At 40.3% G+C, this 27,100-nt stretch overlaps 1 protein-coding gene across 15 annotated transcripts in view; it reads left to right on the top strand.

Annotated features, from left to right (window-relative positions):
* DST (dystonin) overlaps positions 1-27,100 on the top strand; it is a 499,064-nt gene that overhangs the window by 31,745 nt on the left and 440,219 nt on the right. For all 15 annotated transcript variants that reach the window (XM_055263445.2, XM_063632850.1, XM_055263432.2 and 12 more), the window contains exon 3: positions 22,656-22,856. In XM_055263445.2, coding sequence (XP_055119420.2) covers positions 22,656-22,856 — 201 coding nt within the window. The remainder of the gene's footprint in view (positions 1-22,655; positions 22,857-27,100) is intronic.

The raw sequence follows: 27,100 nt of genomic DNA, 5'->3' as shown, positions 1-27,100 counted from the left end.
AAGCTAAGGAAAAAAATCAACAAGTCCCAAATAAAACTTCCTGGTAGGTAATCCTTTTAATATTCAGGCTGTTTCCTTCTATTCTTATTTTACTCAATTTTAAAATCAATAATTTCTCCTGAACTTAATTGAATTTTAAAAATTTAAGGGAATTTTTGATGTACCTATTGATATAATTATTTCTCCTTTAATTTATAACTGTAATGAATTACAGTAATGAGTTCCCTATTGAATCAGCCGTGATTTCTTGGAATCAACTTTATTTAGTCTTGGAATATTATTATTTTAACTCACTTTGATAGTTTTGGCAAGATTTTATTTAGGACTTTAAAACTTATATGTTAGATTGATGTATAGTTTATTTCCTTGAGTTTATCAAGTTTTGTTTTTAGATTGTGCTAGGATCTTAACATGAATCTAGAGTTATTTTTAGCTTCTTGATATTAATTTTAATTACTTTGAAACAATAAAATTTAGTAAATGTTTAACAAGCACCCATTATAATTGCTAAACTGTGAAATCAGCATTATTTGTATCTGACCAGCTGTACAAAACTCATCCATTTTTCTTTTGACAAAAGGTAGTAGAAATTCCAAACAATAAAGAAGAAACTACTCATTAAAAGTCATATTTACTAATCTAGCACCATAATTCCAGTCTTAGAACCACCCAGGCAGCTGGAAGGAGGATATGGAAGAGGTGAGAATACTGGAAATGTAAGAGTAGTTCTCAAATTGGGGCCCCATTTTGCTTGCTCTAAGGCAAAAAAAACAGAGGGTTTAGCAAAGGAGAAAGTCACTGAGGCTAGAGATGCAAACAAAAGCTTTTGGTTCAGATGGTAAAGGAGACCCTCAAGAGCAGTAGAATCAGTGTATCTATAAGACAGTGCCTCATGAACTAGGCTCCAACATTCTTGGCATCCAAGTCCTTTTTAATTTCAAGTTTTTTAGCCAGGTTTTGTATAGTATGCCATAGTTCTGAGCCAGATACATTCCAACCACATTGCCCAAAGTAAATCAAAGCAGGACCTGGACCATGATGTTGGTAGGGAAGGTGAGGAAGCACGAAGGGCTGCTGCAGCTCCATGGGCAGGCCTGATGAGAAAATTTTTATCTTTTTCTATTTCTTAGAATAATTTGAAAAATATAGGAATGACCTGTTGTAGGTTAGATAGAGCTTGACTGTACACACATAGCCCTCTTTAACATAAGCAGTATGCTTCTGGAAATGGGAGTGCTAACTGAATCAGTGCATGGGAAAACAGAGATTTTAATAGTCAATGGGAATGGGAACTTATATATTTTAATGATATACATATATATATGGAGAAAGGATACATATGTATATATGTATGTATTTAAGGAAATAATTTCTTAAACAGCAATATAATAATAATTCAGTGCTGTGTGTTTGGCATTTAATGGGGGCTATGTGTGCAAGTCTTTGTGCCTAGAACCTTTTTTCATGTTAGATCTTTCTCCTATCCTCTTTCGTATCTTCTATGATTATAGTCCATTTAGATTTTTCTTCCTCTTTTATATGTTGAAGATAAATACACGAAATAACAAAAGGATCCTTTTCTGCCGGTAGTCTTCACAGCTTTGATTGCACCCCCACCAGTGAAATAAATTTGAGCATGCACACTAAATATGTATATGTATTTTTGTATCAATTATATACATATACATCTATTCTAATATATTATATAAAACAGATTTCAACATGAGAAAAATGCAGTTAAATGTGCTTCATTATCTTAAAAAATCTTTAACACTACATGAATTAGTAATTCAATGTCTGGTTTTAAAGTCAGTTTATTTTGATATTTGATTTTAGACGTTGCTATCTCAAAAAAAGATTCAAATGGAAGAAATGCATTGATAACTGCTCTTACTAATCACGATATTTGTTTTTCAAGTTCATCCATTGATTATGCAAAGTTATTTAAAAATAAAATTTACTAGCAAATTTTCATCTTTCTTGATGTCAACTGATTTTCTTATAATCTGAAGGTGTTGATATTTCTACTTTTAACAAATGATTACAGAACTCACTGAAGATCTGCATTTGGTTGGCTTTAAAACATATTAGAAAACTCTATTTTCAAATTTTAAAATCTGCAAAATTAGAGCTTTTCTAGATAATAAACCTATATTCTTTGGGAGGAATAGAATCACATGTTAGTAGGAATATATTCAAATTCATATTTTTGGAATGCTCTTTCTGTTCCACAAATTTAAAAGAGCAGTCACTTTCTCATTCATTGTTCAAATATCACCTTTATTTGTTGGATTTATTTGTTTAAAAATGTCTGCTGCTCTGCTGAGCATGGTGGCTCATGCCTGTAATCCCAGCACTTTGGGAGGTCAAGGTGAGAAGATCTCTTGAGCTAGGAGTTCCAGATCAACCTGGGCAACGTAGGGAAACCCTGTCTCTGTAAAAAAAAAAAAAAATTAGCTGGGCTTGGTTGTGTGTTCCTGTGGTCACAGCAACTCCGGAGGCTGAGGCAGGAGAATCACTTGATCCCAGGAGGTCGAGTCTGCAGTGAGCACTGATAGTGCTACTGCACCCCAGCCTGGGTGACACAGCAAGACCCTGCCTCAAAAAAAAAAAAAAAAAAAAAGGAAGAAAGAAAGAAAAAGAAAAACTGCTGCTGATGGCATCTTGCTGTTACTGAAAGTTAGTAATTTTGGAACTCTTGTCTTTCTATAAAATAAAGCTGCATAATTCGCTTTTAAATTTGGCAATGCTTTGAAGTACTTTTTATAGACAACCAACTCCGTGATCCAAAAAATTTTTAACGGTTGCTCACTGTAGTAGAGACTATGAATTTCTACCAAGAATTATTCTTCTCTTCTTTTGTAATAGAAATGTCCTGGTTGTAGCTGGGCGCATGGTGAGCGAGCTAGAGACTTCATTTCCCAGGCTTTCATGCAGATGTGTGTGACTCTATGGCTAAGTTGTGGCCAATTGGATATAAGTAGAGGTGATATATACACATTCCAGGTCAAGCCCTTAAAAGAATCAGCTTGCCTCCCATAGCCCCTTCCTTCTCATGCCTGGGAAGGAATTGTGGTGGTAAGCTAGCCTCAACCCTGTGCACAAGTAATATTGGAGGGGAAGGCTGAGCAGTGACAGAGTAGGATCTTGGGTTCTTAGATCCCTTGGTTACTGGAATCTTATTTTAATAGCTGTATTTTTGGATCTCTCTGTTACAGTAGCTAGCCTGTATCTTACTACACTTTTTATCTCATTACAATGCAGTGTAAACAGTCTATATTTTTGTTGTTTTAATCAAAATTTTTATGTGTTTATAGAATTGCTGTAAAAATAACCACATTGATTGAAGTGGTGCAGAGCAGAGTGTTTAGATATATATATCCTTTTTTTTTTTTTTTCCCGGAGCCAGAGTCTCACTGCATCACCCAGGCTGGAGTGCAGGAGTGCAATGGTGCGATCTCAGCTCACTGCAACCTCTGTCTCCCGGGTTAAGCAATTCTCCTGCCTCAGTCTCCCAAGTAGCTGGGATTACAGGTGCATGCCAAAATGCCTGGCTAATTATTGTATTTTTAGTAGAGATGGGGTTTCACCATGTTGGCCAGGCTGCCCTCGAACTCCTGGGCTCAAGTGATCTGCCTGCCTTGGCCTCCCAAAGTGCTGGGATTACAGGTGTAAGCCACCTTGCCTGGCCCAAATATATATATCCAAATATATGTAGAAGTTTACTAAGTGATAAAGATGAGCATTTGAAATCAATAGAGAGGCACTAATGGTTGTTAAAGTTGGGTGATAGGTACTTAAGGTTTTTTTTTACATCTTTTTATATTTTGGAATTTTCTGTAATAAAAAGTTAACACATTTAGGAAATTAAAAAATGAATAAAATAAATTCATTGGAGAAAGGATAGTTAAGTAGATGATGTTACCCACTTGGCAGGAAATAAAATTAGTTGTGTCTCTCACACTATACTTAAAAATTAATTTCAGATGGATTAAAATGTACATATGATTAATTCCAGATGGATTATAAGTGTACATTTACAGGATTTAAAAAATAGAAGGTATAGGAGAATGTTTTATAATTTTGCAGTGGGGAAAAGCTTTCTAGGACAAACATTTAAAAGTCATAAAGGAAAAGATTGGCAGTTTTGAATAAAAGAATTCTAAACTTATGTACAACAAAATGAAAAGACAGATTGCAACCTAGGCAAAAATACTAGCTGCATATATAGTAAATTATTTTATTCATATTATATAAAAACCTCTCAAATCAATAAGAAATACATATAAGTTGTACAAAAACGAGCAAAGCATGTGAACAGACAATTCAGAGAAGAAAACGATTCGGAGAAAAAAATGGCTTATAAAAATATAAAAAATAATTTAAAAATTCAGACAATTCAGAGAAAAAAATGGCTTATAAAAATATACAAAGATTTTTAACTTTACTAATAAATAATGCAAATTAAAACTCACTCCGTCACCCAGGCTGGAGTGCAGGAGTGTGCGATCTCAGCTCACTGCAACCTCTGTCGCCCGGGTTAAGCAATTCTCCTGCCTCAGTCTCCCAAGTAGCTGGGATTACAGGTGCATGCCAAAATGCCTTTTGTCCATCACATAGGCAACAGATACAAAGATTTATATTATCCAGTGTCGATGGAGATAATAGAATTAAAAAGGCACTTTCATAGTGTTGCTAGAAATGTAATTTGGTACATTTTTAGAGACAAACTTGGTACCTGTAGTATCTCTCAAACTTTTTCCTATGGACTGGAAATACCACTTCTAAGTAAAGAAGATTTTGTTGAAGATATTTTGTTTATGCCACTGTTTATACTGGAAAAAAATTAAAATGTCCGAATTCTAGTCAGTAGGAGAATAGTTAAGTATGGTACGTGCATAAACTAGAAAATTATTCAGTTGTAAAAAAGAGGGTGCGGTGGCTCATGCCTGTAATCCCAGCATTTTGGGAGGCCGAGGTGGGTGGATCACTTGAGGTCGGGAGTTTGGGACTAGCCTGACCAACATGGCGAAACCCTGTCTCTACTAAAAATACAAAAATTAGCTGAAAGTGGTGGCACGTGCCTGTTATCCCAACTGCTTAGGAGGTTGAGGCAGGAGAATCACTTGAACCCGGGAGGTGGAGGTTGCAATGAGCCGAGATCATGCCACCGCATTCCAGCTTGGGCGACAGGGCAAGACTCTGTCTCAAAAAAAAAAAAGAATGTACACCAGAAATGTCATAAAAAGAGCAACGCAGAAGACATATATATAAAACAAGATCTCATTTTTGTTGAATTATTTTTATAGGAGAAGTCAAGATGATAGGAACTAACATCACAGTGATTACTCTAGAGGGATGTATTTGAAGGTACAAAACAGGGACATTCACACTTATTTATGGGGTTCAAAAAAGGGTTGCAATTTTAGCTGGATTTAAGTTTCTAATTTGTTTTTTCTGAAATTTTCACACAAGTAGATCTTTAAAAAGGAAAAATCAAACCCAAAGCATATTGAGAATCTATTTTGTGCCCAGGCATAAGTAGGAGCAATGAAGGACACAAAGATGAAAAAGAAGCTGTCCCTCCCCTTCATATCCATGATAAGTCAAACTGTGATAAGTGCTATAAAAAAAGCCACATTGAAATAAACTTCTTTCAAATCAGTCTACTGGGAAAAGTCAACAGGAATCATATGATTCAGGTTAAAAAGTTCATAGCTCTTGCCTAAATAACTGCAGGAGGGGCAAGAGAAGGTAACAAAAATCTCTTCAAAGCTTTTAGCTACTGATCTAGATTCAGTAACATCATCTTGGGAAAAGGAGTCAATACAAGGTGACTTCTTATGCACAGTTTATGCAGATATCCATGTAATGCATTGTCAAAGACAGAGCAGAAATGAACGGTAAAAAATGCTGTAGCCACCACAAAATGGACTAGCCACAAGCATTTCTCACAAACCTTTGATTAACCATCTTTGTTTAAAACCTGCTCCTGTTGGCTTTCCCTTCTGCTTTTTCTGTCTTTACTCAGCATAAATTATCAGAAGATTTTAGGTCATGAAAATATTTTTTCTTCTTTCTTGCTAAGTGTGTCTTCAGAGTAAGCAGATTTTTGAGAGAGAACGTGCTGCCAGAAAAAGCATTTAAGACTTGAACACAGACCAAATACACATTTGATCTATGCGAGGGCAAAGGTTCAGCCCCCAGACAGTGGGCAGGAGTGGTCAGTCCTCAGTGGGCTGTTGCTGTTTCTGAGAAATACCTGTTCTGAGCAGTGTGTGCTAGGAGCCTCTGCCTGTTTTTTTTTTTTTTTTTTTTTTTAGCATACCTGGGGCTTGGTGGTGAGTCTCGGCAAGCATCCATTTCATGGGGGCCCAGTGAATGCTACTTCCCTACCTTAGTAATGTAGCTCACCTTTGGGACTTGAAATCCTGCCTGCTGGAACTCCAGCCCGAAAGCCTGAATAGCTTTTCTCTCTCTCTCTCTCTCTCTCTCTCTCTCTCTCTGTGTGTGTGTGTGTGTGTGTGTGTGAGAGAGAGAGAGAGAGAGAGAGGATCTTGTCTCAGGGCTGGAGTACAGTGGCCCCATCATGGCTTACTACAGCTCGACTCCCAGGCTCAGGAGATCTCCCCACCTCAGCCTCCCAGGTAGCTGGGACTACAGGTGTGCGCCACCATACCCAGCTAATTTTTTGTATTTTTGGTAGAGACAGGGTCTCACTATGTTGCCCAGGCTAGTTTCGAACTCCTGGGCTCAAGCGATCTTCTCGCCTTGGCCTCCCAAAGTGCTGGGATTACAGGCATGAACCACTGCACCCAGGCCTTGAATAGCTTTTGTTAAGTTCAGGCACTGGCAGGAGTGATGCTCAAAATATTTAACAACCAGTAGAAAGTGGGCACTGAGCAGTCAAAAGAGATGCCAACTGAAGGTCCAATATTTTGTAGTTTCTAGATCCTGGGGGAGGTTCAGGAACTCTGGGGAGGGTGTGTGCAACAGGAGGACACTCAGGGGTCTTAGGGCTTCTACCCCTTATGGCTGTCCAGGTCCTGCTGTGCTTGAACTAATCACCTAGTGTCCTATGGCTCTTCTCTGCCTGACTTTGAGGATTTGCTTCATGGATCGTCTCATGACTGTGCTGATGTATGAGCTCTTGCCTGTACATATTCATGACGCTTAGCCGACTTGTCTTGTTACTTCCTCCCTATCATCTATCTGCCATCTGAGCTAGTCTGAACTATCTGAACTATCTGAACCGTCTAAACTATCTGCCATCTTCCCATCTGCCTTATGGCTTAGCCTGCCTCAGTCATGATAGGGTTGGCTTCAATGCAGGAAATTCTCAGAGAAACAGTGTTAGGATTACATTGTACCTGAAGACAAAGATATTACTGGAGAATAGTTTGTTGGGGTTGCTATTGATATAGCTATCGTTGTAAGATTAGTTTAACCACTCATTCTTCCCTTGCGTAAAGTATTAACAGTTCAGTTTGCATATACATTTAGGTCTTTGTTCTGTCTTCTTATCCTCTCTTGTGTCTTGAGTGGTTTCTGATATACTGCCTGATACATTGACTTTTGTCTCCAAAGACTGATTTTGTAGTGGTATTAAAAGTCACTTAAGGATGCCCTTGAAATAGACTCACTTAGGACTTTGCTGTGACTTATTGCACATTAGCACACGTTTTTTTCCTTTCTTTTTCTCATCTTGTTTCTTACCTTTTTTTCTGTCCCTGTCTTCACTCTCCACCCCCGTATTTTTTGCTGCACACTCAATGGCCTGCACAGCCTCATCTATCTCAGTTGACTTTCCTTGCTGTGCTCTTTTTGTGGCCCGTTTTCTTTTCTCACCACACCCCTCTAGGCTGTCTCCTTATGATTAGTGTTCCTGGCCTTTGCTTAGTGTGAACATTTACCACTTCAGAAATCTTGCTGTTTGGGTGCTATTTGGCTTCTCAGAATTTGCAGTTGGGAAGTTGTAAATGCCCCATAAAACGTGCTTTTTTATTTTATATTTCCTAGCTTCTTGTCTTGAGAAGGACGTTATCTTAGATATACATATTTTTAAACCGTGACTCTTTTTATTTGTAGACATGGTCACCAGTGATAATGCCTGTGAGTAGTATCTCAGAAAAGGCTGCATGCAAACAGATTGTGTTCACATTTAAAGAATCATCTATAAAATCCCTTGGTCTATAATTATGAAGGCTGGGTTATGATTTGCTGGTGGCACAGCTATTTATAGAGTCTGTCATTGCGCATGACTGTCTGTGCCCGGGGCTGTGGGCCCGTTGCTGAGAGGAACTGAGCTCTGGCTGCCGCAAGAGCAGATTGCACTGACTGCTGCTCCTGTTTCTCAGTCAGGCTTCCTCATTTGCCTTCCTTAGCTTTGAATGGAGCTTGTTTCTCTCTAGAACTCTTGTCTATTCCCACTTTGCTTTTTCATGTGGTTACTGTTACCTGTTTTTGATGTGTATATTGCCCAGTGTTTTGCCATTACTCTCATTTTTTGTATTGATGAATTTCCTGTCCTCTAGAAGCTGTTTGTTGCTGGATCTTTCTTGTCATTGAATGTTAAATATGGTTCATAAGTTATTGATGGCACTGTTCAGGAAATCAGACTGTGTTTGTTTCAGGTCAGCTTCCCAGGAAAATAGACTTTGAGATGGAGACTCTATGCAGGAGATTTATTGGGGAGTGCCCTCAGGAAAAACACCCTAAAATAGTGAGGGAAGCAGGGTTGGGCCAGGGAGAAGTTGAATTATGTTGCATATGCAGATGGCCCCAAGATCCCACAGGAAGTTTTAGAGTTATCCCTAGTTGAAGCAATCACTAGCCCTTCCATGTCGACCAGCATTGGCCTGGGGGACAGGATGTGACAGCTAGCTCTTAGGCTGGAGGGCAATTCCCAGCTAAAAGCCATGCTGCCACCCTCTCAGCAACTGGCCCAAGGAATGGGGGAAAATGTGGGGTATGCCCCACATTATCCAGACTTGTCATAGTTTTGAATATAGTGTAATTTCTACCCTCCTTTAATTTTAATATGGATGCAGTGTTGGTTCCATACTTAATATGGGTGCATTGTTGGTTCCATACTTAATATAGATGCATTGTTGGTTCCATAAATATGCCTGAAAGCCAAGCATATTTATTTTCTTTTTATGGTTCATTTTGGTACAAAACATGAAGTTGATGAATTCAGTCTAAGAAAAAATAAGAGTGTAGGCCAATTTCAACAGAATAAACCCTGCCTTACTGAACAGCCACTGTTCATAAAAGTCTGCTGTCATTCAGTGGCTAATGCCTTTATCCCTAAAAACCAAAGCTGGAGATGGGAAGGATAAAGGATTGAAACCTATTGTACCAAAAGCAGTAGGGTTGATAAAATTTGTGCAGACTTTTGCCTGGTAGTTGCAGTCTAAATATAAAAAAAAATCATCAGATTAGAAAAATAATCCAACTGCATCATCTATGTGTTTGATGAAATAACATAACAGATGCCATTTGATCTGCCTAGAAACTACAAACAGATGGAGTAGACATGGCTGCCAGAGGGAAATCAGGCTGACCTTATATTTCATAGACTAGGTTGTTGACTGAGAGTACAGATCAGCAGACCAAAACATCAAGTCAAAATTATTTTTCAGTCTGTGTTAGAAACAGAGTGCTCAAGGCCCTACAGGATGCTATAGAGCAGGGGTTGGCAACATTTTTCTGTAAAGGGCCAGATAATAAGTACAGTATTTTTGACTTTGCAGGTCATATGAACTCTGTTGCAGCTACTTAACTCTGTGTTTGTGGCAGAGAAGTAGCCATAGACAATATGTAAATAAATGGACATGGTTGTGTTCCAATGAAACTTCGCAAAAACAGATAGTGGGTCAGTTTGTCCGAAGAGTGATAGTTTGCTGACCTTTGGTGGAGAGCACATATCAGGTTGCTGAGTTTCAGTCCTCGAGCAGATACTTACAAAGTGTTAGGCAAACTTCTAAGTGTCCATTTCCTTATCTGTAAAATGGGTATTGAAATAGTATTTACCTACTAGGAATATTACAAGAAATAATGAGATAATGCATGCATAGTATTTGGCACATAGGAAATGCTTGATAAGTAGAAATAATTGTTGTTTATGGAACTGTAAAGAATTAAAGAGAGTTGAATTTAGTTAGGAGCTCAACAATGCTGGAAAAGTGTTAGATAAATGGGACTCAGATTCTGTTTGGCTATGTAATAAGATGTGTAAATGGAGCTCTTTTTGTCTTAGTTTTGTTTGAGGCCCCAATAGTTGTAGTCAGAAAGGCTCACATTGCCAGAGAGAGGAGTAGAGCCCTATGTAGGAGGTAGCTATAAATTTGATTTTGCCACCAGCTCTGTGGTAGACTGTGTTTTGCTCACCAATGTCTGTGTTCTCTTATTCTTGGCACATAACTAATTTTTTAGCTTCCCTTGCAACTTGGTGATGACCTTATAACTGGGTTCTAGTTAATGAAATGTAAGAAATGATGTGTGCCATTTACAGGTCTGGTGTACTGAAACCACACACACAATCCTGGCCCTAGTTTCCATAATCCAGCAGAGTGGGGAGGATATTGAGGACCTAAAAAGCCATAGATGGAAGGTGCCTGGTGTTCTAAATGACTCTGTGGAGCAGAGCACCACCCCCACTTGCTGATCTATGCGTGACATGAGCGAGGCATAAACTTTTATTGTGTTAAGCTTCTGAGGTTTTGGTGTTGCTCGCTATAGCCGTTAGTCTATGCTGATAGTTATAGTCAGCCATCACCGATTTTAGGTATATGGATAAAGGCTAAGGTTTCAGCTGTGAAAGGTTAAAGAAGTGTTGTTCTGTAGAACTTTCTGTGAGAACACAAATGTTTTATCTGTATTATCCAGTAGGGTCTCTACTAGACACATATGATATTGAGTACTTAGAATATGGCTAGCATGCCTGAGAAGTTGAAATTTTAATTTAATTTTAATTAATTAAAATTTAAATAAAAATATGTGGCTAGTAGCTACTCTGTTAGACAGGTCAGGATTAGAGACTGGGAAATGTCTTAGCAGTGTGCTGTGCCCCACCCCAAGCCTCCATAATAATTCCAAAGGGCCAGAGACTGTGGCTGGACCACTGTTCTAATGGTGGAATGAGCAGAAAGGGCTGCACTGGAAACAGCCTGCTCTCCCAGAATTTGCTGGGGCAAAGGATACATGAATATTTCTTATGGCTGTCTTGGGAGAAGGAGCCTAGAGTCACTTTAAACCCCGTCTAGGAGGAAACCAAAAGGAGTGATGTGACCTCATTGGAATGGTACGCTTTTGTGACTTGAAGTGGTTGGGAAACTTTTTAATTATCTGAGAATGACCAGAAAAATTATAGGATCTACACAAAATCTTATGTAGTATTGAGAGAAAAGGAACCCCTCATTGTGGATTTCAGAGGTCAACCAGGAAAGAAAATGTAGTTTGTGTCTGAGTGTACACTATGATCCCTGCTTGGGCTAATCTAACATTTATAATTAAAAAGCACTTTAAGCTCCTTAAAGGAGAAGATGCTGTATCTCAAGTAGCTTCAACCTCGTAGTCTTCGTTTAGTCTTTTCCCCACCCGCATCCAAGACTGTGTTTAGTGTCTTAGGCTCATTTGGATGCAGAATCATACTATATTTTAAGGCATGTTGTATGTATAATTTAATGGAAATCAAAGAAAAAGATCCATACGAGAGTCTGGCTTTACATGGATAGAACTGGAAGTTGGTTACGGATTAAAGGCCTCACTCCTTGCAGTAGCGAGATGCCATAGGAATGACTCCGTTCCACTCCACTAGCTGCTTCTTTTCCTTTTGCCCTTTTCACTTACGATTTCTGGCCCCTGATAGCCTCAGCCTATACCAGGGGCACACAGTTTCCATGAATCCTTCTACGTCCTTGTTACTCAAAGTTTGGTCTGCAGACCAGCAGCATCTGGTCTGTTAGAAAAACCTGTTAGAAAAGCAGACTCTCAGGCCCCACTCAGACCCACTGCATTAGAATCTGCATTTTAATAGGATTTCCAGGTGATCCACGTACATATTAAAGTTTGAGAAGCACTGATCTATAGAATTAATTCCTTCCCTTCCTCCCTTGCAGCCTCTATGCTAAGCAGCCCAGGCTCTCAGTTTTTCTCAGACTCTTAGAGGAAAAACTCTGATAGACACAGCCTAAGTGTCAAGAACCAGCAACCATAACTGGAGGGGTGTGAGGCTACAGTACAAAACATGCTTCCTCAGGCAGCAGGGACTGTGGGTGGAGCCTTTTGTTTAAGAAGGGAAAGTTTGACATTATTAAGAAATTTTAAAATATTTTCATTTACAAAACTGCACCTAAATTGTAGTTCATTTGCAATTTAGAAAACATTAAGGCTCTCTGATTGTTTAAATCAGAGCTTCTTACCAGCAGAAACTAATAAGCAGTTGATATAATACCAGTCAATATGAAAGAAACCCTGTATTACTAACCTGTGAAAGTTTATCTAAAATAAATGTACAGGCCGAGCACGGTGGCTCACGCTTGTAATCCCAGCACTTTGGGAGGCCGAGGTGGGTGGATCATTTGAGGTCAGGAGTTCAAGACCAGCCTGGCCAACACGGTGAAACCCTGTCTCTACTAAAAATACAAAAATTAGCCAGGCGTGGTGGTGTATGCCTGTAATCCCTTGGGAGGCTGAGGCAGAAGAATTGCTTGAACCCAGGAGGTGGAGGTTGCAGTGAGCTGACAGCATGCCACTGTACTCCAGCCTGGGTGCTGGAGTGAGACTCCATCCCAAAATAAATAAATGAAATAAATGTACAATTCAGCTAGGCACAGTGGCTCATGCCTATAATCTCAGCACGTTGGGAGACTCAGGTGGGAGGATTTCTTGAGTCCAGGAGTTTGAGACCAGCCTGGGCAACATGTGAGACCTTGTCTCTTTAAAATATTAAGTGGATGTAGTGGTGCATACCCGTATTCCCAGCTGCTCAGGAGGCTGAAGAGGGGGGATCACTTGAGCCCAGGAGTTCTAGGCTACAGGGAACTATGATCACACCACTGTTCTCTAGCCTGGGCAACTGACTGAGACCTCATCACTATAAAATAATAAATAAAAAGAAATGTGCAGTTCCTTGGACTTTTCCAAAACCGACTCTTTGTTGTCATCATACCTCCAGGGACCAACGTTCTATACCAAACAATGACTAGTTATTAGAAAAGATTTTAAAAAGGTAATATTTTGCCCCACTTTCCTTTATTTGCGAGGGAATACATTCTCTCTGAAAACAGAAAGGTATCTTCTAGATACATTATTTTTTTTTCCTCCCTGACAAAGTAACTTCCAGGACCAATCTTTTAATGTAGGGTTATTAAAACAACAAACAGTTAAATTGCTCTAATCCTGAGGGTCCCCCTGCATATAGCACAATGGGATACAGTATTATTAAGACCAAAACTACTCACTCACCACACAGTAAGGGGCAAGACCTTTGGTTTCTCAGACTGTACTCACGTGATGGTGGCATCAACATCACTGGAGGATTTGTTAGGAATGCAGATTCTTAGCCCTATCCCAGACTTACTGAATCAGAAACTCCGAGGGTGTGGCCCAGAAGTCTGTATTTTAATGAGCCTTCAAGGTGGTTCTGATGCTTGATAAAGTTTGAGAACCAGTGAGTCAGGGTAGTGCAAACTCCTGTAGCAAATATATACTCATTGGCTCAAACAAAATACAAATGTATTTGTTGTTTATTTAAAGGTACAGGTGTGGGTAAACAGGTTGGTAGAGTGGCCTCTTTCATGTAGTTATTCAGGGCCTTGGGCTGCTGGAGGCACGGTTGCTTCAAAGGTCATGCTGGCCAAAAGAGGAGAAGAGCATGGAGAAGTGGCTGTGGGAAGTGTTTATATGCTAGGTCCATATGTAGTGGCTTACATATATACACATTTCTTTGGCTAGAGCTCAGTCACAGGGCCTTGTGTAACTGCAGGGAGGCCTAGCTTGTGACCAAGAGAAAAAGGCAAACATGGATAAAAGACAGAACTATAAAAGAAACCAATTACATTGAAATGTAAGTTATTAGAAATATTTTTGACAGCAGTATAGGTACTTTTTAATTAATGCACTGAATAACAAGATCTAGTGGTGTTACAGGAAAGGAGTCGTGATTGAGACCCCCAGAGAGGGTTCTTGGATCTCCCACAAGAAAGAATTCAGGGTGAGTCCATAGAGTAAAATGAAAGTAAGTTTATTAAGAAAGTAAAGGAATAAAAGAATGGCTATTCCATAGACAGGGCAGCCCCGAGGGCTACTGGTTACACATTTTTATGCTTATTTCTTGATTATATGCTAAACAAGGGGTGGATTATTCATGCATCCCTCTTTTAGACCATATAGGGTAACTTTCTGACCTTGCCATGGGATCTGTGAACTGTCATGGCGGTGGGGGGAGTGTAGCAGTGAGGATGACCGTAGGTCACTCTCATTGCCATCTTGGTTTTGGTGGGTTTTAGCTAGCTTCTTTGCTGCAACCTGTTTTATCAGGAAGGTCTTTATGACCCGTATCTTGTGCCGACCTCCTGTCTCATCCTGTGACTTAGAATGCCTTAACCGTCTGGGAATGCAGCCCAGTAGGTCTCAGCCTCATTTTACCCAGCTCCTATTTAAGGCGGGGTTGCTCTGGTTCCAACGCCTCTGACAGTGGCACATTTACTAACTACTGTGATTTTGAAGTAACAAGTATAAATAGTATTTCGAGAGATCTGCAGCCACTGCAGCTTAATATTTAGATCTATGATGACTTTTGGTGGCAAAAGTCACAGGTACTGTTAATGATACCAGGTTTATGGCCTACATTCATAATTGAACCATATTTTAAATGTCAATTATAAGTTATTGAAAATCAAGGCATATTTTTTGTGCATCCAAGTTCGTTGACTGCCCTCTTCATCTCTCTCAAATTTTATCCATGGATCAAAGAGCTTCTATTATACACTTTATTTCTAGCCTGGGATGAGGGGAATCTTTTGATTTTTTTAATGGAGCATTATAGACTTTATAAGCAGCAGCTTATTGAGCTTTATAATATTTACATATGGTAAATTTATATCTTGTATAACACAGAAGTAACATTATATATACATATGTGTGTATACATACATATATGTGTGTGTGTGTGTGTATATATGTATACATATATACACACACACACACACATATATGTATGTATTTTCTTTTTTTGTTTTGACGAAGTCTCACTCTGTCTCCCAGGCTGGAGTGCAGTGGTGCAATCTTGGTTCACTGCAACCTCCGCCCCTGGGCTCAAGCAATTCTTGTGCCTCAGCCTTCCAAATAGCTGGGATTATAGGCGCATGCCACCACGCCCGGCTGGTGGAGACGGAGTTTGACCATGTTGCCCAGGCTGAAAAGTAATTCTATATTAATGCTCAATGGGTCAATGTGTTAATTTTCCTCTTTTCAGATGCGTAATCAGTAAACTTGACAGTAGTTTGACCTTACAAAACAATAATGCTTACCTAAAAGTGTTAATTTTTTTTTCCAATTTCTGCCTCATTCATCTAAATTGTTAATAGATCTTTTCTTGTTTTAATCAGTCAACATATATTCCTGAGCACTTCCAGTCCTGTGGATACATGGAGAAGATTAATTCTGAATGTGTTACTGCCTTATAATCTCTTTACATAAGAGCAGAATGTTGAAGGGCACTGGTTGGAGTTAGATAAACCTGGGTTCTAATCTGGGCTTTTCTAATTGCAACTTTCTGCCTTTAAGCAGATTACTTAACCCTGAAAATCCTGTTTGCTTGTTTCTGCAGGGTGTATATAGGCTTAGTGCCTAAATGGCGCTTAGTAAATTATTGCTATTAATATTTCCCCCCTTTTTATGCCCATCTACACATACACAGCCAAACAGCCTGGTTGTCTGAGAATTCAACCTCCAAGGAAAATAGCTAACCACTTGCAAGTTTTAACAAAAAGTGTATGCATTAGAGATTTTTGTTTGTAGGTAACAGGACCTGACTGTCTGACTAAGCCAATAGAGAATTTAATACAACTAGACTGTGGAACTCACAATCAAGACTGGATGTCTGGTTAGAACAAACAAAACCAGGCAGCTTCAGAAGGTCTTTGGTGTAGCCATTGCAACTAATGAGCTCCTGATTTTTTTCGGTCTTTACCTGTCCCCATGTAATATTCACAGTCCAAGCAGAGAAATTTGAATTCACTAAGTCTTGGTTATGTGCCTACCCATGAGAGGTACTGGGTTATTAAGAGGGAAGATCTAGAGTGGGCTCTGGAACATCTTGGTGTAACTATATATGAAGACATTACTTATCATTGGGAAATGCAAATAAAAGCTACAGTGAGATATCACCTCACATCTGTTAGGATGGTTGTCATCAATAAGCCACAAGATAAAAAGTGTTTGTTGATGAGGAAATGAAGCGGCTACATTATCTGGGGTAAATACCCAGGGTTCGTTGTCTTGCACCAAGAAAATTTAGGACAGGGACACACTTGAGGAGTTTAGGGGCAGAGGTTTAATAGGCAAAAGAAAGAGAAAGAAAAACATCTCTCTCTCTAGTGAGAGAGAGGGGACTTCTGAGAGGAAAAGGCTGGCAGGCAGTGGACACCCCGAATTTTATAGTCCGGCTTGAGGAGGTGGTATCTGATTTTTGTAGGGCTCACAGATTGATTTGATCAGGTGTGACGTCTACATAGCGGGCCTGGAGGGCTGGTTACCCCACACTAATATTATTATGCTAATGAGCGCTTCCCTTGGCCAGCGCCATTTTGTCTTCTCCGTACCGTACACGTGGCTGGCAGAGAAGGGGAAGATGGAGCCATCATTTTGAACACATCTAGTCCCAGATAGTTCTTTCCTGCAGGCATCCACCCGTGAAAGCTCTCAGCTTGCTTGTCTATGTCTGCAGCTTGACTTTACAGGCTGTTCTTTGTTAGAAAATGATTTGGGGCTGCTTTTCGTTAAAGGGAAAACCTGACTGAGGACTTTTGTACCCTGACTATCTGCCTAGTAATTTCTTCTTAACTCTGGTATCAGAAGGCTATGGAGAAATTGGAGCCCTTGTACATTGTAGGTGGGAATGTAAACTGGTGTAGCCGCTACGCAAAACAGTATGGTGGTTTCTCAAAAAGTTAAAACTAGAATTACCATATAATCCAACAATCGCACTTCTGGCTATATGTACAAAGGGGTTGAAATCAGGATCTTGAAGAGTTATACATGCTTCTATGTTCATTGCAGCGTTTTTCACAGTAGCCAAGATATGGAAACAATCTAAATGTCCGTGGAGAGATGAGTGGATAAAGAAAATGCAATATAGGCTGGGTGTGGTGGCTCACGCCTGTAATCCCAGCACTTTGGAAGGCTGAGACGGGTGGATCACCTGAGGTCAGGAGTTCAAGACCTGCCTGGGCAACAAGGTGAAACCCCATCTCTACTAAAAATATAAAAATTAGCTGGGTGCGGTGGCCCGTGCCTGTAATCCCATCTACTTGGGAGGCTGAGGCAAGAGAATTGCTTGAGCCCGGGAGGTGGAGGTTGCAGTGAGCCAAGATTGTGCCATTGCACTTCAGCCTGGGTGACAAAGCAAGACTCTGTCTAAAAAAAAAAAAAGTAGAGAAAAAGAAAATGCAATATATGCATACAATGGAATAGTACTCAGCGTTAAAAAATGAAGGAAATCCTGGCATATGCAACAGTATGGATGAACCTGGAGAACATTATGTTAGGTGCAATAACTCAGTCACAGAAAGACAAATACTGAACTATTCCATTTATATAAAGTATCTAAATTAGTTGAATTAATAAAATCAAAGAGTAGAATGGTAGTTGCCAGGGGCTGGAGGGAAGGAGAGATAGGAAGTTGCTGTTCAATGGGTATAAAGTTTCCGTTATGCCAGCTGAATGAGTTCTAAAGACCTGCTATACAACATTGTACCTAGAGTTAACAATACTGTGTTGTGCACTTAAAGGTTGAAGAGAGCAGATCTCATGATAAATGTTCCTCACACATGCACATACACACCACGCGCGCACACACACACACACACACGACTGCACATCTTGGGAAATGATTATCCAAAAGGTGCTGATAATTTGGGGTGGCCTAAAAATGATAGAAGTCCACTACTGACAGGGTTCCAAGTGTCCATCACCTAATGGTTAAAGAATAACTCTTATTGGCTGGGCATGGTGGCTCACGCCTGTAATCCCAGGACTTTGGGAGGCCGAGGTGGGCAGATCACGAGGTCGGGAGATCAAGACCATACTGGCCAATGTGGTGAAACCCCATCTCTACTAAAAATACAAAAATTAGCTGGGCGTGGTGGCACATGCTTGTAATCCCAGCTACTCAGGAGGCTGAGGCAGGAGAGTCACTTGAACCCGGGAGGCGGCGGTTGCAGTGAGCCGATATTGCGCCACTGCACTCCAGCCTAGCGACAGAGCTAGACTCCGTCTCAAAAGAAAAAGAGTAACTCTTATTAACACCTGGAAGAACTTATAGCACCACCTACTGTTTCAAGCTAAAACTTCCTCTGTTAAAAGACGTTTTTTTTTTTCTTATATTACTTAGGAAAGTGTCATAAATCAACGAGCTGTAATTCCTTGCAGTTATTTAGGGAAATAAAGGTGAACAGTCATCGTTGTTTATAGTGTTTGTAATCATAGCTGTGAACTGCTGATGTGTAAATTACTGCTGCCAGATCCAGGAAGTGAAGCAGTAATAATAATGATAATGTATTAAGTATTTTTTCTATGCCGTGTACCGTTCTGAGTATGTAATGCGGATTATCTCATTTAAACACCACCATTACTCTACAAGAGAGACATATTGTTATATGCATTTGACAAATTAAAGAAGAAGCAAGTCACAGAGAAGTAATTTAGCCAAGACCACACACCTAGTAAGTAATAGAGCTGGTATTATATTTGAACCCAGGTAGTTTGACTCACTGGAGAGTAACAAAGAACTCTCTCCTAATGATCGGTACCTCACATGTGTCTGTCTTCAAGGCACACCAGCAGTGTGACTCATTTTCCTATTTCCACCTGATTTCTTTTTTAGATAGTACGAATAATACACTATTGTGTTCAAGACTGTATTTTATTCACACAAGTAATATCCATAGTAATTATAGTGAATGTTTCTGTACTACTACGTGCCAGGCACTCTTTGAAGTACTTTACCTACATTACTTTATTCTTTTCAGCAACCCTATGAATTACTATTTTAATCCTTATTTTATAGGTGAGGAAATCATTAAGTAACTATTCAAGATCACACAACTAGGAAGTGACAAAGGCAGTATTAGAACCCAGATAGTGGCTGCAGAGTCTGTGTAGTATACTACAGTGCTTATAAAAAGTTATTTTAAAATACTACACATAAATTTTGGTATAACAGAAATAACTGAGGCAGTGCTCAGATCTGGAGAAAAAATGTTAAGGTGGAATGAAGATGCCTGAAGTTTAGGAAAGACTGATTTAAGTGGTTTAGAATTTTTGGCCACGTGCAATGGCTTACACCTGTAATCCCAGCACTTTGGGAAGCTGAGCTGTAGTTTGAGATCAGCCTGGCCAACGTGGTGAAACCCCATCAGCTGGGCATGGTGGCACACGCCTGTAATCCCAGCTACTTAGGAGGCTGAGGCAGGAGAATCGCTTGAACCCAGGAGGAAGAGGTTGCAGTGAGCTGAGATCATGCCACTGCACTCCAGCCTGGGTGACAGAGCAAGATTCTGTCTCAAAAAAATTTTTTTATATCATAAATAATTCTGCATTGAATATCTTCCTGGGCACTCTTGGTAGAATTTCTCTAGGGTAGATACAGGGATGTGAATTCACTGAGTTATTGTTTTTCAGAATGGCTGTGCCAACATGTTTTGATCTCTGTCATTTGGTTACTTTAGCAAAGTTTTATGCAGTTTTTCTCCCTGTTTCTAGAATTTGTAGTCCACTGAGGACTATTGGTAATAATACCAGTTAAGCAAAATCTGGTTGCTTATTACTCATACGAGAATCTACATTCTTACCAGAGAAATGTACTGAACTTACTCCACTATTACAGAGGCTACTATATCATCAAATATTTTGTTCATTGTACCAGAACACCAAATTTCTGAATTAGAATGCAGGGGCTATAGGAGATAATGCCATCTAGTGGTCAAACTAAACTCTGGTTCCTAGAGGTTCTTAGTCTTCAAAGTGTAGAAAAATTATCAGAGAAGCTTGTTAAAAAATGAGATTCAGAAGGAAAGACAGAGAGAGAGAGAGAGAGAGAATGAATGTGTGTGTGTAGAGAGTGGAGGGGGCGGGCGGGTGGATGGGGAATGTCCAGGAAGCTGCATAAAAAGCAGCCTGTATGGTTGTTGGTTTTGATGTGTGTGGTGTAAACTGCCCTAGAATTTGGTTCAGCATTTGGCCCAGTTCCCTCTTCTCCTTAATCCTCTTCTCCAGCAGCTGCTGTAGTACCTCCTGAGTTACGTGGGAGTGGTGGGGATGTTCTGGGACTATTTTCGGTTGAAGAGAACCAGCTGAGCTTGCATGCAGGGGCGGGATGGGAACAAGACTAATGTATTTGCGGATGGATTAGGAGAGCCCAAACAATGACCTCGGTTTTGCCAAATCCATTTGCGTTTTCTCCTTACCGATTTCTGTTGACCTCATTGCTACTTTTGACTCTGGGGGTAACCCCCTCCTTTTTTAAAAATTCTCTCCTTCTTCATATCCTTCAGCCTGGTGTACAGGCTCTCTATAATTGGACAGTAGCCCATCTTCTGGCTCCCTCAGTGAGAATCCCACTGTACACATTTATCTTTCAGAATCCCACAGAATCATTATTAGGCCTTTTCTCATACTGCTTATCCCTCTGAAATTCTTACTCCTCATTTTTTATGCATTTACTGCAGACTTTAAGCCTTTTATATATCTTTAAAAATTCGGAAGACACACAAACTCAAAGAAGCCCTTCTTGGATCATTTACTGTTTATCTCTTACTAGTTTCCCACTATATTTAGCTTGTACCCTCATGCCAGCACATTATCAAATAATGTTTCTTATTGTTGTAAATACTCCACCCATCTGTCTATCATCTATGTATTATTCATTCATTTCTTATGTTGTTTCCTTTGTCTTCAATATAAATTCAATTCATTCTTCAAATGCCACCCACTCAACTAAGTCAAATGTAACTATTCTCAGCTTCATTCATTGATTTCCTTCTCTGAGATCTGCTAGCGCTGAGAGTCTACTACTTTAACCACTTTAACCCTTCATTACACATTCCCATGTGTTTATGAACTCTATGTTAGATTTCTCCTTCTGCTCTCCAGTAAATTGTAAGCCATGAGGACCAAGACTATTTTATGTAATTATTGATATCTTCCAAAATTGCATGTTCTCAGCTGCGTAATATGACTTAGCTGACATGTTTCCATTGTCTGAGTTGTCCTTACACTCATCTTGCTCTAAAAGAAGAGGAAAATGACAATTTTATTAAGCACTTCCTATGTGTCAGATACCATGCTTGGAATTTTACATATATATATATATATATATATATACGTATACACAGACACACACACACATATATCCATATATATATATTTTTATCTATTTTATTTTATTTTTTAGATGGAGCCTCACTCTGTCACCTGGGCTGGAGTGCAGTGGCATGATCTTGGCTCACTGCAACCTCTGCCTCCCAGGTTCAAGCAGTTCTCCTGCCTCAGCCTCCCAAGCAGCTGGGATTACTGGCGCCCACCACCATGACCAGCTAATTTTTGATTTTTAGTAGAGACAGGGTTTCGCCATGTTGGCCAGGCTGGTCTCGAACTCCTGACCTCAGGTGATCCACCTGCCTTGGCCTCCCAAAGTGCTGGGATTACAGGTGTGAGCCATTGTGCCCGGCTGGCATTTTACTTATATTTATGTTATTTAAAACTTAAAAGCCCTGTGAGTGGAATGTTATACATTTTGTAGGTTAGAACAATTGGACTCAGAAATATTTAATACGTTGTGTAGCTATAATTAAGAAGTCAGCATTTGGACCCAGGCCCATCTGACGCCCAAACCTGTACCCTTTGTGCCACCTCATTGCTTCCATTTGAGTTTGGAACCCTCACTTTGTGGTGTTTTGCAGTGATGCTTTGCATTCCTGCTCTTTCCTTCCTCAGAAGGAGTCTCTCTCAGGAATGTAAAGTGGCACTTTACCCTGGAATGATATCCTGTCCCGCTCCCTACACTCTACTTCAGGCCAAAGTGGAAACGCCCTTCTTCACTCACAGTCTCCCTGATGCTTCAGTCAAGCAGTGTGCCCACCTGCTTTTTTTCCCTCCTGTTTTTTTTTTTTTTTTTGGACTGGCTTTACTGAATTAAGAACATTTCTTAATGTAGAATAACTCTGGGCCCTGAAATACTGGGGTGCTTTAAAGAACACTTGTGGGGAAAACTTATTTGCATGTTAAGCCTCCTCCATGCTCACTTTGGGGGTGCACATGATTTCACTGAATATAGTGACTTTTGGAGCTCTTTGTATAACTAGCCCTGGAGAACTTCCAAACTAACTCAATACAAATCTGGATTTGCTTGGTTGTGTTTTCTGCCACAGGGATTCAGAGCAAGCCCTCGGCATCTTAGAAGACGAGTTGCAGCGGCCGCAGCTGCCCGTCTGGAAGAAGTGAAGCCCGTGGTGGAAGTTCCCCATCAGAGTGAGCAGGAAACTTCAGTGAGGAAACGAAGAATCAAGAAGAGCAGCCGAGTCCAGCCAGAATTTTATCACTCTGTTCAAGGTGCTTCGATCAGGAGGCCTGTAAGTAGAGAACTGTCTTTTCTAAAAATATTAAATTCACTGTCAAATCATGTGGTTGTTCTTTTAGTTTAGAAACATTATCAGATTAACTTGGAATAATTAGGTTGTTGTTATTCCAACAAGTGGCAGCGTACTCACATAAGTTCCAGCAAGGAATATGGTTTCATGGAATATTCTAGGGTGGGTAGATAGTTGACAAAAAAGCAAGAGTTAGTCACTGTCAGGCAGCTGATATGAAAGCTGGTGAACTCCCAGCCCTGCTGAAGCTGGGGTTCTAGAATGAAGATGGGGACATAGAGTCAACAAATCCAGGTGTGGTAATGAGACAACTGGTGAAGAGGATGACAACAAAACCAGTGTCAGGATAGGAGAAGCAGTGAAGGAAGGTGGGGCTGGAGTCTTGGGCAGTAGCAGTGGCTGAACTCCTCATGGAGGCTCTTGAGCCAGTAAGGCCTGTGCATCCCTCCACACCCAGCCTAGGGTAGCTCTGTAAGTGTCCTGGCCTTCTCAGGTGTGGCCTTTATATTGTTATAAGGCAGCACCATTGTCCTTTTCTAACGTGGTGCCCTGTTGGCCACAATGCCACCTTTCCTCAGAAACTCAGGGCTCAGCTGGGAGCTGGTCTTCATCTCCTTGTCACATCCTGAGCATGTTGTTCTGTGTGCTCTGATTTTTCTTTCCTTGGTTCTGGCTCATGGGCTTTTTACCAAGGCTGGGCTTAGAAAATGCCATCTTAAAACTTGTAAAGTTATTTTATGACTGCAGTGATTTTATGTTGCTTTGGCATTAGAAAAAAGTGTCTGTATGGCTCATCTCTATGCTGTGGGGAGCCTGTTGTTGTTTCTTGTGCCAACATAGGGGAGCCATCAAGATTTGGCTTGAAAATGTCTTTGTAAATTATTGAAACAGAACTGCCCTTCTGTGGGGGTAACTCTGTGGCAGGCACATGTGGAGACTGTGCGAAGGCCAAGAGAATGTCTGACTCAGTAACCAGGCCAACAACAATGGAAAGAAGTTAAATTCCTTTACAGAAAAGGATCTGTTTATCATAACCAACTGAAAAGAAAGTACATATTTAGAAATGAGGGTTTATTTTTCATGATTCAATAAAACAAAGGCTAAGTAGAATTTGGTATCTATGCAGAGAAATATGAAATGGTAGGAATATTTACTCATTCAACAAACATGCATTTTATGTAGAAAATAAGGGACATACAGATATGTGTTAACTAACAGTTACTGAAGGCTTAGTGTGTAACAGGCATTATTTTATGTCACTCATTTAACAATTCTATGAGGTAGATGTTATGATTCCTATTTTATGGATAATGAAACTGAGCCCCAGAGAGGATATATAACTTGCCTTAGGTTACCTAGTTGTTTGGGGTAGAGTTTAGGATTTGGATCTAGGTGGCCTGCCTCCAGAACCCAAGCATGTACCTCTACCATCTGTTACTTTCCTATAGTACCTGGTCACTAGGAAATCACAGTCGAGTCAATCAACAGACATGAAAACAAGCAATTATAATGCATGTTCTGTGCTTTGAAAGTACTGTTCTAGAGTTATACACAAGGCATTATGGAATCATTTTGGATCTCCAGAAATATTTACAGATAAGCAGACACCTGAGATGAGCCCTGAGAGATAAGGAGGAATTTACCAAGTACAAAGTAGAAGTAGGTATCTTCTGCATGAGAAAAACATATATAAAAGCACAGAGATGTGGGAGGGTATGGCATTCTCAGTGAACAGCTTGAGGTGGTGCTGGCACATGAGACTGGTGGGTTGGGTAGAGGCCAGATTAGAAAGGGCTTGTACATTATGCTAAACATTTGAACTTATTTTCTGTAATAGGGATCAGTTGAAGGTAGGGAATAGGTGAATTGTTTCTCTTGCCCGGAGTCTAGCTAATTCTTTGCCTCTTCTAATCTCCCCATGTGGATCAGGATTGAGAAGTAAGTGACTATCATTAAAGTTTAGAAACTCTCAACCATCATTATTCTCTCACAAGCCCTCTACATAACTGCCTTGGTTAATAAGACATAGTCTTTATGCCTCTGTGACTTTGAACCTGCTGTCTACTTTGCCCTTGAATGTTTATCCTTATTCTTTGTTTGCCTGGTAAACGTCAGTTCATCTTTTGAGACTGACTCATGCTTGGATAGGTCAGGTGAAGTCTTTTCTGATCCTTCCTATCAGAGTGAGGTGCCCTTAGTTTTGATTCTCAGCACTAGGTACAAACCTCCAACATAGCAGTTACCCCAGCAAAAAAGGAGGTCTCTGCAGTAAGAACCCTCACGTGGGTTCAAATCCTGCTCTGTGTATCTGCAGGAAACAGCACATTAAAAGGGTTTAACTGAAGAGAGTTTACCGAAGGTACTATTTACAGAAATGTGGGCAGGGCTAAGGTGCTTCATCAGCCTATAGGTGGAGCCTACTTACCTTCAACTCCTGGTCTAAGGGGCAGCAGAGGGCACCGGTCTTAATGGATCCTGGTAGGAAGAGCTGGAGCCATGGAAGAGCCCTTCCACAAGGGTGGTGCCTGAGGGATGCAGCTACTGCCAGAACCTAGTGAGTCAGGAGGGAGCAGGGTGAATAAATATACTGCTCTCTTAGTTCCTGCTCCCAGTGGTACCTCCTGTTGACCCAACCTACGTAGAAGCCAGAGGGCAAAGGAACTTGGGTGATGCAGATCACAGCCATTAGTCTCCCAGGGACTGAGCAAGGAAGAGATGGACAGACAATCTGAGAGGGTGAGAGTGACAGCAGAGAATAAAAACATACCTACCTGGTGGCCGAGCATGGTCGCTCACTCTTGTAATCCCAGCGCCTTGGGATACCAAGGTGGGTAAAACACTTGAGGCCAGGAGTTTGAGACCAGCCTAGCCAACATGACAAAACCCCTTCTCTACTAAAAATACAAAAATTAGCCAGGTGTGGTGGCACATGCCTGTAATCCCAGCTACTCGGGAGGCGGAAGCAGGAGAATCACTTGAACCAGGAGGCGGAGGTTGCAGGGAGCCAAGATCTTGCCATTGCACTCCAGCCTTGGCAATAGAGCGAGACTACGTCTCAAAAATAAATAAATAAATAAATAAAAACAAAACCCTCCCAAAAAAACCACTTGGTATTCTTTGCCAAGATATTTCAATTCTCTGAGAATCAGTTTCCTTATTATAAAGTGATAATATGGGAAAGGACACCCTTCTCAACAAATAGAAAAGTTTGGGCTAGCCACATGTAGGAGAATGAAACTGGATCCTCATCTCTCACCTTATACAAAAATCAACTCAAGATGGATTAAGGACTTAAATCTAAGACCTGAAACTATAAAAATTCTAGAAGATAACATTGGAAAAACCCTTCTAGACATTGGCTTAGGCAAAGATTTCATGACTGAGAACCCAAAAGCAAATGCAGTAAAAACAAAGATAAATAGTTGGGGCTTAATTAAACTAAAGAGCTTTTGCATGGCAAAAGGAACAGTCAGCAGAGTAAAGAGACAACCCACAGAGTGGGAGAAAATCTTCACAATCTATACATCTGACAAAGGACTAATATCCAGAATCTACAATGAACTCAAACAAATCAGCAAAAAAAAAAAAAAAAAAAAAAAAATCCCATCAAAAAGTGGGCTAAGGACATGAATAGACAATTCTCAAAAGACGATGATATACAAATGGCCACCAGACATAGGAAAAAATGCTCCACATCACTAATGATCAGGGAAATGCAAATCTAAACCACAAGGTGATACCACCTCACTCCTGCAAGAATGGCCATAATCAAAATATCAAAAAACAGTAGATGTTGGCGTGGATGTGGTGATCAGGGAACACTTCTACACTGCTGGTGGGAATGTAAACTAGTACAGCCACTGTATTAGTTTGTTTTCATGCTGCTGATAAAGACATATCTGAGACTGGGAAGAAAAAGAGGTTTAATTGGACTTACAGTTCCACATGGCCGGGGAGGCCTCAGAATCGTGGGAGGTGAAAGATACTTCTTACATGGTGGGGGCAAGAGAAAATGAGGAAGAAGCAAAAGCAGAAACCCCTGATAAACCCATCAGATCTTATGAGACTTATTCACTATCATGAGAATAGCATGGGGAAGACCAACTCCCATGATTGAATTACCTCCCAGTGGATCCCTCCCACAACACGTGGGAATTCTGGGAGATACACTTCAAGTTGAGATTTGGGTGGGGACACAGCCAAACCATATCAGCCACTATGGAAAA

The sequence above is a fragment of the Symphalangus syndactylus genome, chromosome 23 (assembly GCF_028878055.3).
Source record: "Symphalangus syndactylus isolate Jambi chromosome 23, NHGRI_mSymSyn1-v2.1_pri, whole genome shotgun sequence".
NCBI classification, from domain to species: Eukaryota; Metazoa; Chordata; class Mammalia; order Primates; family Hylobatidae; genus Symphalangus; species Symphalangus syndactylus.
The sequence above is the reverse complement of the archived record's forward strand: the minus strand, read 5'-3'. Positions and strand labels throughout refer to the sequence as shown.